The following is a 12441-nucleotide window of genomic DNA, read 5'->3' as shown; positions in this document are numbered from 1 at the left end:
TGAACGGAAATGAGGCACAGGCCTAACAGCAGATCACAGAGCAGCCGACTAACTCTCGAGTTGTAGTTTATTTATTATAATTATTATAACTATTGTAATTGTTGTATTGGAAGAAGTACTCAGTGAGAGTTAACTAGGGTGACCAAGAGGACACTTGGCCCAGTCATGAAGAACTTTAATAATACTGTTTGCTTAAAGAAACTTCAACATATTTAAACGATGCCTTCTCTGTGAGGTTAATGAATGGTGGAATAAAAAAAAGGTCACGTAGGCTTTTACAAGTCAACAAATGCAAAAATAGAGGACGGTTGGTCACACTAAGTTAACATACAATCCCTAATTTTAATATATCCTTTGATAAACTGCTAACTAATTGGGCCCATCTGTGTCAGTTTGAAGCAACTATTAACGTTTCCAGGTGGTTTTAGACCGCAAAGAGACAGTTAATTATTAGAAATAAAAGCCTAATGCTCAAAATCAGGAGCAAAACAACCTAAATTGCATGCTCTGTTTTGGGAGCACAAAATAACCAAAATTGTGTCATAAAGCATAAAAAAAATTGGGGGAGGGGGGGGATACTATCTGTACAAATAACTATGTTCTTTATTAAAACAACACAAACTTGCATATTAAGTCAGGGGTGTCAAAAATAAAGCCCGGAGGTCAAAATCGGCCCGACAAAAAGACTCAAATCCGGCCAGCTGGACGAATTCTTAATAATTCTTATAAATAAATAAGATATTGCTTCATATTTTCTGTGAATTAACTAAAACTTTGTTTTATACTTACAGCAGTCGGTGGTTCGATTCCAGGCTGCCTGCCAAATATCCTTGGGCAAGATACTAACCCCATGTTTGCCTACTGGTGGTGGTCAGAGGGCCCGATGGCGCCAGTGTCCGGCAGCCTCGCCTCTGTCAGTGCGCCCCAGGGCAGCTGTGGCTACAATGTAGCTTGCCATTGCCAGTGTGTGAATGTGTGTGTGTGAATGGGTGAATGACTGAATGTAGTGTGAAGCGCTTTGGGGTCCTTAGGGACTGAGTAAAGCGCTATACAAATACAGGCCATTTACCATTTCTTTCTTTCTTTACTATAGCAGCTGAAATTCTTATATTTAGACATTTCAGCTAAATGTTTAGCTAAACTTCTCACTGACACAAAGGCTAATTTTACTGGTCTGGCCCACTTTAGATCCCTCTATTAAGTCTTGTATCAGCAAAGGAGGTCTAGCTGCACAGGACTTAGGAAAGTATACACTTGGTACACCTTGCTAGTGGCTTAGACCCCATTTAGCCTTCAGAGATGCTTTTTGTAATGTTACGCCAGCAAGCTTATGATTCAGTTAACATGGTTTGAATAGTGGCATTGTAAAGCGCTTTGGGTGCCTTGAAAAGTGCTATATAAATGCAATCCATTATTATTATTATTATTAATTCCTCAGGGTCCAGTCGGCAGATTTGCTGGCTGCACATCTCCTGTTCCCACAAAGGGGCTCTGTTGTATTGGACCATGGAGATCATTTCAGTTCACTGATTATCACATTGAAGAAAGCAGCTTGAAGGTGAGTTTTGTGACATCAGAGGGTGGGTGGACCGAGGCCATAAAGGGATGTATGCGGTCAGCAACAACGCAGGCAGGCTGTGGTGTTTAAACCATGCTAACTGAATCATAAGCTTGCTGGCGTAACATTACAAAAAGCCTGTTTTTTTTTAATCGAATCAATTCAAATGAAGACTGACACCAAATACTCTGCAGGAGGAAATTATTCACCAGTGTTAATCATTTTATTTCATTAACATTTACACAAGCCCAATCTTTTTAAACCCCTCACCCCAACGTCGATTCCAGGTCTTCATTTTATCAACACCCAATTCATGATATACTTCCAGGAGACACTTAATGTTAAACATGTTTTACAGTACGACTAAATTCCGAGGAGTTGCTGGACCCTGTCTGCGATTCACAAATACAAACGTATTCCTCAAAAGTTTTTTCACATCTCCTCGGCACGGAGATTCCAGTGCTTTTAAACGACACATTTAAAGGTCATTTACTTTTAAAATACTCTCCCTCTGATTAATCTCATGAGCAAGATTGGGAGGTGAGGGTAAAATTTTTGATGTCATCTTAAAAAAACAGTACATGGTTAAAAAAAAAAAAAAAAATAGAAATGAAAAAAAGAGCATAACAGAACAGAGTTATATGTGCTCACATGTCTGTCTGCTTTACAGGTTAAAGTCTAATTCAGACTCCCATCATACCACCACCCGAGTACCCAACCGTCACACACATATTAACGGTTTTATAACCGAAGGAATGTAAATATATAGCATGAAAAATCCCGCTCCCCACACGTTATAATTTCCCCCTTTCCACACAGAGTATGAAATTATTCTTTTATAAACGCTTCTCTTGCTTTAGAACTCATTTCATTCAGACTGGTCTTTAAAGCATGATTCACACAGACGCGGGGAAGACAAAGCAGGCTTGATAACAGGAGGAGCAGATGTGAGGCACTTCATATCAGCGTATGGTTGAGAGACCTTCGTCATGGAGGTTTAACGAGCAGCACCTTTAAAGCGGCCTCTGGTGCGTTGATTTACACCAGATCTGTTACCTTAATAGTCACGGTGAGTCACCATGTGTTAATCTCAATTTATCAGTCTTTTCTCTCAAAGCTGACAGTGGAGTTGATGTTTGCACGTTCATGTCCGACTTTAGATCTCACGGAGACAGTGGTAATGAACACCCGCGTGTCTTTAATCGCATGAATCACAGATGAGGAAGATGCAACCGGTCCGTACAGTTAAACAATGACATGATTCATGATGATTGGCAGCACCCATTATTCAGAGCTGTAACTTTGCATGTGTGTGAATAAAAACGGAGGAAAATGGCTTCATCCCGCGCTCTCTCTCTCTCTAGTTTGGGTGCTAGGTGCTTGTCTTCTTTGCACTGACAAGGTAGCCCTTAGACTTGATGATGCCCCTGCTCTTGACAATAACGTTGTAGCGCAGGACCCACTCCAGCCTCCAGTCACCGATGTTTAGGTCCTGCGCTCCAGCCCGCACCGCCTCCTGAAACGTGTCTGCAGATATCAGCTCTGGAAAAAAAGACATCAGTACAAAGAAGGAGCAGTTTAAAACTCAATAAATAAATAACAGTCACAGTTTACTGTAAACTACAGCATGCAGCTTATACCAGCGGTCTCCAACCTTTTTTGCGCCACAGACTGGTTTATGCCCGACAAGAGTTTCATGGACCTGCCTTTAAGGTGTCGCGGATAAATACAACAAAATAAAACTAGTACCGGTACCGAAAAAAAGAATTTATTCATAACAGACGTGAAAAGACCAAGGGAAACCGAGTAAACGATAAAAACAATAACAAAATAACGCTGAAACCCGATTAAAAACCATACATTTCACACCTGAGCCTCAACTCTTGCGGCCCGGTAACAAACGACTCACGGACCGGTACCAGTCCGAGGCCCGGGGGTTGGGGACCGCTGGCTTATACAACACAAAATGGGAAGTCACAAGCATCCCACTAAAGCCACTGAGCAGCCCAAGGACAAAGGACATGGAGAGAAGACAGCAAAGCAGGGGGAAGACATGCAATAAATGGCCTGAGACTGGTTTAAAAATCCAGGCCTCTGATTACCGGGTCACCTTATCAACCCTACAGGTATACCTGCATCCCTGGTGTGCGTTTTTAATCTTACAGGAATGATTTAGCTGCTCAGAAAATTTTCAGTGTTCTATTTTGTTTGAATATTTGAATTATGACAAAACCTGAATTGGAATAAATGCTACATTTATAGAAACATCAGCTGCATTCCAGTTTTACTTAGTAATTTAAAAACAACCATATGTCCAGCCGTCAACATCTTTACCTTTGGGATCATTGTGCGTCAGCAGCTGGATATCAAACTCCTTAGCAAACGCCGTCAGGTCTGGAGGCATCACGCAGCAGGAGGCCAGGTTGACCTGGTTACTGCTGGGCTTTATCTGCTCCAAGAAAAGGAAGATGATGAGTGAATCGTAGCAGATAACAGATCGTTGTTCTCATGTGCTATCCTAATCAGACGTCGGCATCACTTTTGACTGGCGATGACAGATTAAAGCTCGCATGTACAAAGCTTCCCACTGACCTGAGCCCACTTATAGAGCTGTTCCAGCAGATCTTTGTCCAGGTCAGAGGTGCCAATAGCGGCGATCTGCTTGCTTCTAACCAGAGCCTCCAGCTCCTCCCAGGCTGGCTGAAGGTGGGCCAAACTTTGGCTGTCGCCGTCTGAGGGCCCGGGTGGAGCAATGATAACAGAGTCAAGCTGGGACACTGCCAGCGTCTGGCAGGCTAAGGATAACAGACAAATAAGGCTGTAGGTTTTAAGAGTTCAATTTAAGAAGCTTTTTGTTTTTTTACTTTTGTTGAAGAAATTTAAAGCTCACCCATCTCCACTGCGTCTTTGATGGAAGACTGACCAGACTCATGCAGGAACAGCTTGACTGTGAAAACAACAAAGCATGATGAGCACTACCAACTCTATTCTGCAGTCAGCCAGATATTAGGTGGAGATGCTCTGAATTAATCCATTAGTTATCTGAATCAGGAATTTAATTTGGATATTATCTGATTGACAGGAGGACGTGTTGATTTAAAAAAAAAAAAAAAAAAAAAAGTGTGGTGACATCACAGTTCATGTCGACTAAAACATCAACCATGACCCTTGGCTTAAATCGCCAAGCTGGGTGATGAGGTACCTGCAGGTCAGCGAGTAACTGGCTGATTCAGCTCTCTGCTGGGACAGCAACCAACACTGACCTGAAACCTTCAACTCCTCTCTCTCTTCAGGTGTGATTGCATCTGTTGCCTCTGGTATGGAGAACTCCAGTGTGTCAGTCAAGTCCTGCATTAGACAGTAAAGAAAAGCAGTCTGATCACAGCCCTCATCTGACATGAGAAATGTGGCACGGCCAGTCTCACCTGGTTTTTACTATATGTGTTGTACATATGTACAAATATGACAGAGGGACACTGGTGAGGAGCTTTCTCACGTGCTGAACCGTGAACTTGAAAGATTTTATTGGCGGCCAATAAGCGAGGAGAGACTTGCATTTGGATATATTTAAGGCCTCTTACTTCAGCTCTTTCAAACCTCCCACTGAGTCCGGTGGGCCTCGTGATATAAGCCGAGGCAGATTAGCTGATCCAAGCAAAAAATACCCGCAGCGGGAGTGAGTTCAGCAGGAGAGCTGGTTGACTACAACAGTTCCTAAAGCCTCCTTTATTTCATTTCAGTATTTTGAGACCATGATAAAAGGGTAAAAACACTGCATCCAATTTATTTTAAAGTTAATGGGGAAAAAACTCCTCCATAAAAGGTTACGTCCCACCCCCCCCCAGTCCCTTAAGCTAACAGACAGATGCACATTTGGTATGGCGCCTTTGGCAGGCAGCACTGCATGAACATTCACCATGACAGCCTAGAGCCTAGAGAATTTCTTTGATGTCCATCTACATCTATTGCGTTATTTTACTTTCCCAAGCACTGGAATCCATCTGACTGACAGTGAGACATTCACCTACTGCAGGTCTGACTATCGCAGCTGTGTATTACCCAAAGGCACAAACTCTCTGACAAACTGGTTTATATATTGGAGTTAATTGCTACGGCTGAAACATTAGAAAGCTGAAATAGTTTTCCCACCTTGGATGACAGCTTTGTCGTGGAAATCCATTCGCTCAGCGACGCTTGAATGCAGTCTCGAAGCTGAAACATCAAAACGGACTTAAGGTTAGGCCAACGGCCATGAGACATGCAGACAGCTGGAGCTCATCAGCAGACTCCCAAACAGCTGGAATATGCTGCTCCAAAAACATGACAAGTAATGACATCAGCTGGACCGACTTTAAAGGTATCCAATATCGATCCAGTTTAAGGTGCACTGAATGCTTTGTTTAAATAAAGAAAAGTTAACCTATTAACACAAAGATATTTGTGACATTTGCTGCATGAATTGTTTTGAATTGAACGAGTGAGACAGGTTCATTAGTGTTGTGAGACTTTGAAAGACAAACTGTGACTGGTTTAACAGGATTTGTAGCTGCTGAAAAATGTCTTTAATAACATTAGCTTTGACACTGCGCTCATATCAGTCAGATATCACAAATGGCAAAAGGCTCACAACATATTTAAGGTGGTCACATGGTTGCAAAGTTGGCCACACATGAACACACATGTAGTAATTTGTCCTATAGAAGTAAATTACATAACTGAACACTGCCCATAGGTTGTGCAAGGCAAGGGCTGCAAAAGACTGTGTCGAAAAAATTACTTCCTAAAGCTCGATTTTGCTCCCTATACCATTTTGTGAGAAGTTAGCCACATGTGTCGTGTTCCAAAACAGATTTTCAGTAATGACCTTAAAAGCCTACCCTGTGATAACTCATGTTTTTCCCTGTTGTGGCAGTAAAAGTTGCCTTTGATTGCAGATCTTATATAGAGAGAGCCACCAAACCACCTTAAACACAATTCTGACTACAGAAGACAAACGCAGGATCACACTTCACGAAGAAACACACATACAGGACGGAGAAAGTCTTATTACACTATTCAACATGCATGCTCTGCACACCATTTGCAAAAAACAAACAAACAAAAAAACAACAACCTGCCCACTATGCTATGGCTGATAAAAAAAGACTACAAGTGCCACTTTAGGGTAAGTTACACCCAAAATATAGCCAAGAAAACTGCAAGCCATGTCTTTATTTTTGAGGATTTAATGAATGAATGCTGTGCTGACTCAGGAACAAGTCGAAACTAAACCCTCCCAGCAGTCCTGCCTTTATATAACACTGTAAACAATTCAGTTCACCAACTATTCAACTTTCAACTACTAAATCAAAACGCTGACAAAGGATTTTATTAAACGAAATGTTTAAACAGTTACAGCTTCAACAAAAGTGAAGATTAGTAGTTTATGTTTAGACAGTTATGTAACTATTAGGCTCTGGAGCTCTGACATGTTCTAGTCATTGTTTAGCCGTGAATGACTCATAAACCAATCAACCGCTGTATCATTAGGTTGATTACTGACACATGAGTATTTTATGAGTAGAGCACACTGTAAGTGCTGGTTTTGTTGTCACATTTCAGGCTGTCAGTGAATCACATCACCTGTTTGAAGCTCTCGGGTCTGTATTTACAGTGGTTTTCACAGCCTCGTGTCTGTAAACTTTTCACCTTAAGCCGGATCGTAAAGTTGGTTACACTACGAACCTTTAACACACTAGTAAAATTAAAGTGAAACTGATGAGCTACACCACTTTAGCCCACATATGCGTCTAAATATGGACGGATGGGATGAAATGCATATTTTCGAATGTATTTCAGTCATATTTATCTTCATTTAAGCTCTATGTGTAACCTTACCCAGGCCTATCAGTTACCACTCGTCGGTATCAATATCAGGTTGAATAATTAGCTAAGCGCTAAGCTAACTGGCTACATGCCACTGCCGTTTCCAACCCTCTCGTTATGTTTTACCTCCTCGCTGGGAGAGCCCGGACACTTCTTTTTCAGGCGACTTCGGTTGACCAGATTCCCGGTGTGGAGCCGGAAGGTCTTCGCGTGGCTCAGCAGCATCTTCGCCTCAGTGTTGGTAGTGTTTTGAGAATCCATGTGCTCTCGGACGCTAGGCTAACAAGCTGCTAAACTATTTAGTTGGCCGCGGTGAAATGTGACATCAGTAGTGTTGTCACTCCGTCACTGACTGCTGGACAGGCACACTGCAGCACAGACCCCACCGGCACTGTCAAAATGATGTGGTCAGGATGACTTGCACTGAGCGCTGACTAGCTGGTTTGGTTGTTACTTGTAAGCCGGTGTGTCACGCCCACATAGCGGCGGCGGTGGAATGAGAGAGCTGGTCCGGATAACAACATGGAGTGACATCCAGCGCACCGCACTGGATTCATGGAGCGGATTCTTGCACCGAACAAGTCCCACCACTGGATGGCGGTGTCTAAACATTACTATCTGGCTGACATTACTAACATTTGCTTTCAGAGCCCGGCTTAATTCTTTGTGGCGTGAATTCAGCAAGGTCCTGAAAATAGTTCTGAGACATTCTGGTGCATATTCACATGACATGACACACAGTTGCTGCAGATTTGTTGGCTGAACATCCACAGCGAATATCTCCTGTTCCAAAAAAAAATCCCAAATGTGCTCTATTGGATTGAGATGTAGTGACTGTGGAGTTCATGTGAGTCATTGCCATGTTCAAGAAACCAGTTTGAGATGACCTAAACTTTGTAACATGGACCGTTATCCTTCTGGAGGCAGCCATCAGATGATGGGTACACTGCAGTCATGAAGGGGTGGACATTCTCAGCAACAACACTCAGGTAGGCTGTGGTGTATAAACAATGCACCAACAAAAGAGTGCCAATATGCACAGGTGAGCCTGTGCAAACTGTAGCCTCAGTTTCTCGTTCTTAGGTGACAGTGGTGGAACCCGTTGTGATCTTCTGCTTCCAGGTTTGACATGCCGTGCATTCAGAGATGCTCTTCTGCATACCTTCGTTTTAACGAGTGGTTATCTGAGTTGCTTTCCCATCAGCCCAAAGCGGTCTAGTCATTCTCCTTTGACCTCTTGCATTAAGAAAGCATCTTCCCCCAGAGACCTTTACTTGATATTTTCTATTTTGGGGATCATTCTCTGTAAAACCCCAGAGATGGTTGTGTGGAAAAATCCCATTCGTTTAATAAATACTCATAAAACAACGACGCCAAGGTCACTTAAATCATCTCGGTTCCCCATTCTCATGCTCAGTATCTCATCAACATTCTTAAATGTACTGGTTTGCTGCCATCTGATTGACTGATTATATATGTGCATTAAAGAGATGTACCTAATTAACTGACACTACTGTGTATAATGTCGCTAATGCTTTATTTAAACTTGCATGCATTTAATTCCAATTAATTTTCTAATACTTTTGACTTTTTATAGCTAACAGCTTTAGTTAAAAGTATGATTTAGTATTTTCTAATTAGTTTTTAATTAAGTTTAGTTTAGATTTTTTGTTTTCACTTGTTTTTTGTTTTATTTATCATTTATTTAACCAGGAAACTATGATTCTTTAAAGATTTAAAAGTCTCTTTCTCAAGAACGCCCTGACCAAGAAAGACAGAAGTACAGCCAACAGAGTTGCACAACCTAGAACATACACATCCACACACACACAGGCAACAAAAAAAAATGCAAAGTAACAACACTAAAATACAGCCGATAAGCAAATACAACACAAAAACAACCAAAGTTTGTGAACCTCAGTGGCTATGAACTGTGAAACATCAATAAACATCATCGCATTGGGCCAAAGAAATAAGTGAATCACGTTCAGACAAAACTTCTACAGTCAAAGTCATTCACAATCACCTTGAATTCATTTAGTGAGATCAGTTCCTCGAGTGTTTTGTTAACTTTGGAGCTGTTTCCAGAGGGAAACAGTTGCAATTGCATTCGAATTCTCCTAATGCTTTTTCTAAATTCATTGTGAATCTTTGGAACAGACAGAAGTTATAGGTCTGGGGACTTAAAACAATAACTTCCCACATTTTTCTGTAAGTAGGATGCGATCTAGCAAGAATAGCTTTATAAATAAGAACACAGCAGTGGTTGAGAGAGTCTATGAAATGACAAAGCAAACCATCGACCTAAGCATACAACATACAGTGGTGCGTCAGAGTTTTAAGGTTTGTAATAAATCTCCGTGTTCCATGATAGACAGAATGTAAACATTCTGAAGATGCATGCAAATACATGTAAATAACATGACCATAATCCAGGACTGACACAACGGTGGAAGCAACGGTCTGGTTCTTGCCTCAAAAGACAGACAGGATGTCCTTGTAAAGTAAAAATCATGTTCAGGTTTAAGTTGAGGTTATCTCGCCAGCTGCTGAATGTGAGGTGTAAAACAGAGAGAGTCACTGGTTATAAGGACTGGACTCATAACTCAGACGCCCTCTACAGGAAAGGGCAGAGCAGGCTGTACCTGCTGCGGAGACTCAGGTCGTTTGGAGTGGAGGGCCCACTCCTGAAGACCTTCTATGACTCTGTGGTGGCCTCTGCTATCTTTTATGGTGTGGTCTGCTGGGGTGGCAGCATCTCTGCTGGGGACAGGAAGAGACTGAACAGGCTGATCCGAAGGGCCAGCTCTGTTCTAGGATGCCCTCTGGACCCAGTGGAGGTGGTGAGTGACAGGAGAATGGCGGCTAAGCTGTCATCCCTGTTGGACAACATCTCCCACCCCATGCAGGAGACTCTGACAGCACTGAGCAGCTCCTTCAGTGGGAGACTGCAGCACCCACAGTGTGGGACGGAGAGATTTCGCAGGTCTTTCCTCCCCACTGCTGTCAGACTCCACAATAAAGACTTTAACTGATCAAACACACACATCCACAAATGTGCAATAACACTAATGTGCAATAATCTTTTCTGGCATCGTTGTATTTTTACTCAGTTGTATATAGCATTTGTATTCTATTTTTTTCTTATTGTATATTTTATTCTATTTTATTCTACTGTATATAGTATTTTATTTTATTCTATTCTGTACAGTTGTGTACTGTATTTATTCTTATTGTATTCTAATTTTTGCTTCATAACTTTTGCACTGTCCACTTCCTGCTGTGACAAAACAAATTTCCCACGTGTGGGACTAATAAAGGTTATCTTATCTTATCTTATAATTCCTAAGCACTTATCACTGGCCTATAGTGATGCACGAACAGTTCAGCGGCTCGGCTCTGTCAGCATTTGAAGCAAATATTAAATCACCCAGGCTTTGTTTCCAGCTAGCAGTTTTCTCATTTTGTGTTTATTTTTCTTTAGCTTAACTGTCGGTCTGTTTAGCATGTTTTAATATAAAGGGGTTTTTGTCAGGGAAGAGTTCTCAAGAGTGCAGAATAGGTGTTACACAACACTCTGTGAAAACAGTCAACTTACTGTCATGTAGACAGCCCAAGCCTCAATAAACATTTGTCTCAACAAGCAGTTTGTGCTGTCACTTTTACCCGAACTGCCAAAGACTGCTTTCATTTTGGTAGCTTTGAAAGTACACTTTATCTCTTCAGTTATTTTTTTTCACAAGTCTTTTTTTTTTCTTCAGTTAACGAAAGTAATAACTATAATAACATTGTTCCCAGTTGGCTGTTTCATTTCTTGTACTTCTTGACACGGGAGAGCATTATTACACAAGAAGGTTGTCCTGTCTTTATCATACATGAAGATTGGCACTATATGAGTCTGAACTGCTTTTGCTTTGCATGTTAAGATTTAAGTTAGAAACCGTATAAACCAAATGTAAAAACAAATTAGCTCCACTTTATTCGCTGCTGAATAACATCCATGCATTTGTTGCATCTAGTCCAGACTCTTGTCATTTCTGATTATCAGGTTGTTCTAAAAGCTTAGCTTAGTTATGCTGCTTTAGGTTCGGGCTACTGGAGGGAATTCCCATGATGCACTGAGCATTTCTTCTCCTCTCAACTCTTTTCACCTGTGATACGTTTGTGCCACATCTGCACATCGTTGCTTTCTGTATGCTTTCTCCTGTAGTTTGCATTATCCAATCCTCGATGAGGTTCTGCTGGACACCTCTTCCTGCTAAAATGCAGTTCTTCTTCCCCCACACTTGGAAAGTGTGCTACATTTGCTACATTTGGCACATTTGGTAGGTTTCCTGTTAATACTTTTTTTTACGTCACTCTTTTACTATGACAACCAGCAATAAAATCCTGAGAATGGGAAATGCAATACTGTGAAACACGGTATAAATATGCAACAGTTAGAATAAAAACTTAATTAAATAAATATCTGCACCATAGTCCTACACTGTTAAACTCCTAAAATCCCAGCAATGAGAAGGGCCACTGTGCAGTTTGTGCTTTTAGTTATGATATTCTGTCACATTGCAGATCATTTATCTGCACACAGTGTTGGGGAGTAACGGAATACATGTACCGCCGTTACGTATCTAAAATACAAAATATGAGTAACTGTATTCCGTTACAGTTACCGTTTAAAAAGGTGGTATTTAGAATACAGTTACTTTGTTGAAATAAATGGATTACACATTACTTCCCTGTTTCATATTGTGGCGGGTCAGGACTGTTTGGGTTTTGTTTGACAGCTACGTTCTGTTGTTCCAGGTGGCAGCGTTACAGTTGCCATGGTTACAGGGTGACGCTCTCTCTCTGCGTGTTTCCTGGGTGAGAGAGCGCCTGTTGTTGTTGTGCTAAGCTAATAGGCAGAATGCTACAGGTATAGCTCTAAAGAATGTAGCATCATAGGCAGTGTAGTCCGTGCTGCAGGGAGAATGGACTGCCATACACGTTATGTGTCTGTGAGCGAGGGAGGGAGAAAA

At 41.6% G+C, this 12441-nt stretch overlaps 1 protein-coding gene across 1 annotated transcript; it reads right to left on the bottom strand.

The window, feature by feature from the left end:
• Window positions 1-1697: 1697 nt before the first annotated feature.
• gclm (glutamate-cysteine ligase, modifier subunit) lies at window positions 1698-7952 on the bottom strand. The gene is made up of 7 exons (XM_085151329.1): window positions 7550-7952; window positions 5708-5770; window positions 4822-4906; window positions 4449-4505; window positions 4151-4353; window positions 3893-4007; window positions 1698-3100 (listed from the first exon to the last, which is right to left on the bottom strand). Exons 1-7 carry the CDS (start codon window positions 7682-7684, stop codon window positions 2931-2933), a joined length of 828 nt encoding a protein of 275 aa, XP_085007455.1. The 5' UTR covers window positions 7685-7952; the 3' UTR covers window positions 1698-2930.
• Between the last annotated feature and the right edge of the window lie 4489 nt (window positions 7953-12441).

Source organism: Neolamprologus multifasciatus, chromosome 23 (assembly GCF_963576455.1).
Source record: "Neolamprologus multifasciatus chromosome 23, fNeoMul1.2, whole genome shotgun sequence".
In the NCBI taxonomy this organism is placed as follows: domain Eukaryota; kingdom Metazoa; phylum Chordata; class Actinopteri; order Cichliformes; family Cichlidae; genus Neolamprologus; species Neolamprologus multifasciatus.
The sequence above is the reverse complement of the archived record's forward strand: the minus strand, read 5'-3'. Positions and strand labels throughout refer to the sequence as shown.

Bases quoted from the DNA above. Each gene is read 5' to 3' on its own strand.
- gclm (XM_085151329.1), bottom strand. From the start codon at position 7,684: ATGGATTCTCAAAACACTACCAACACTGAGGCGAAGATGCTGCTGAGC. The intron at 5,771-7,549 runs GTAAAACATAAC...TTGATGTTTCAG, and splicing joins CGGGCTCTCCCAGCGAGGAG to CTTCGAGACTGCATTCAAGC. The intron at 4,008-4,150 runs GTCAGTGGGAAG...TTCTTGGAGCAG, and splicing joins AGCTCTATAAGTGGGCTCAG to ATAAAGCCCAGCAGTAACCA.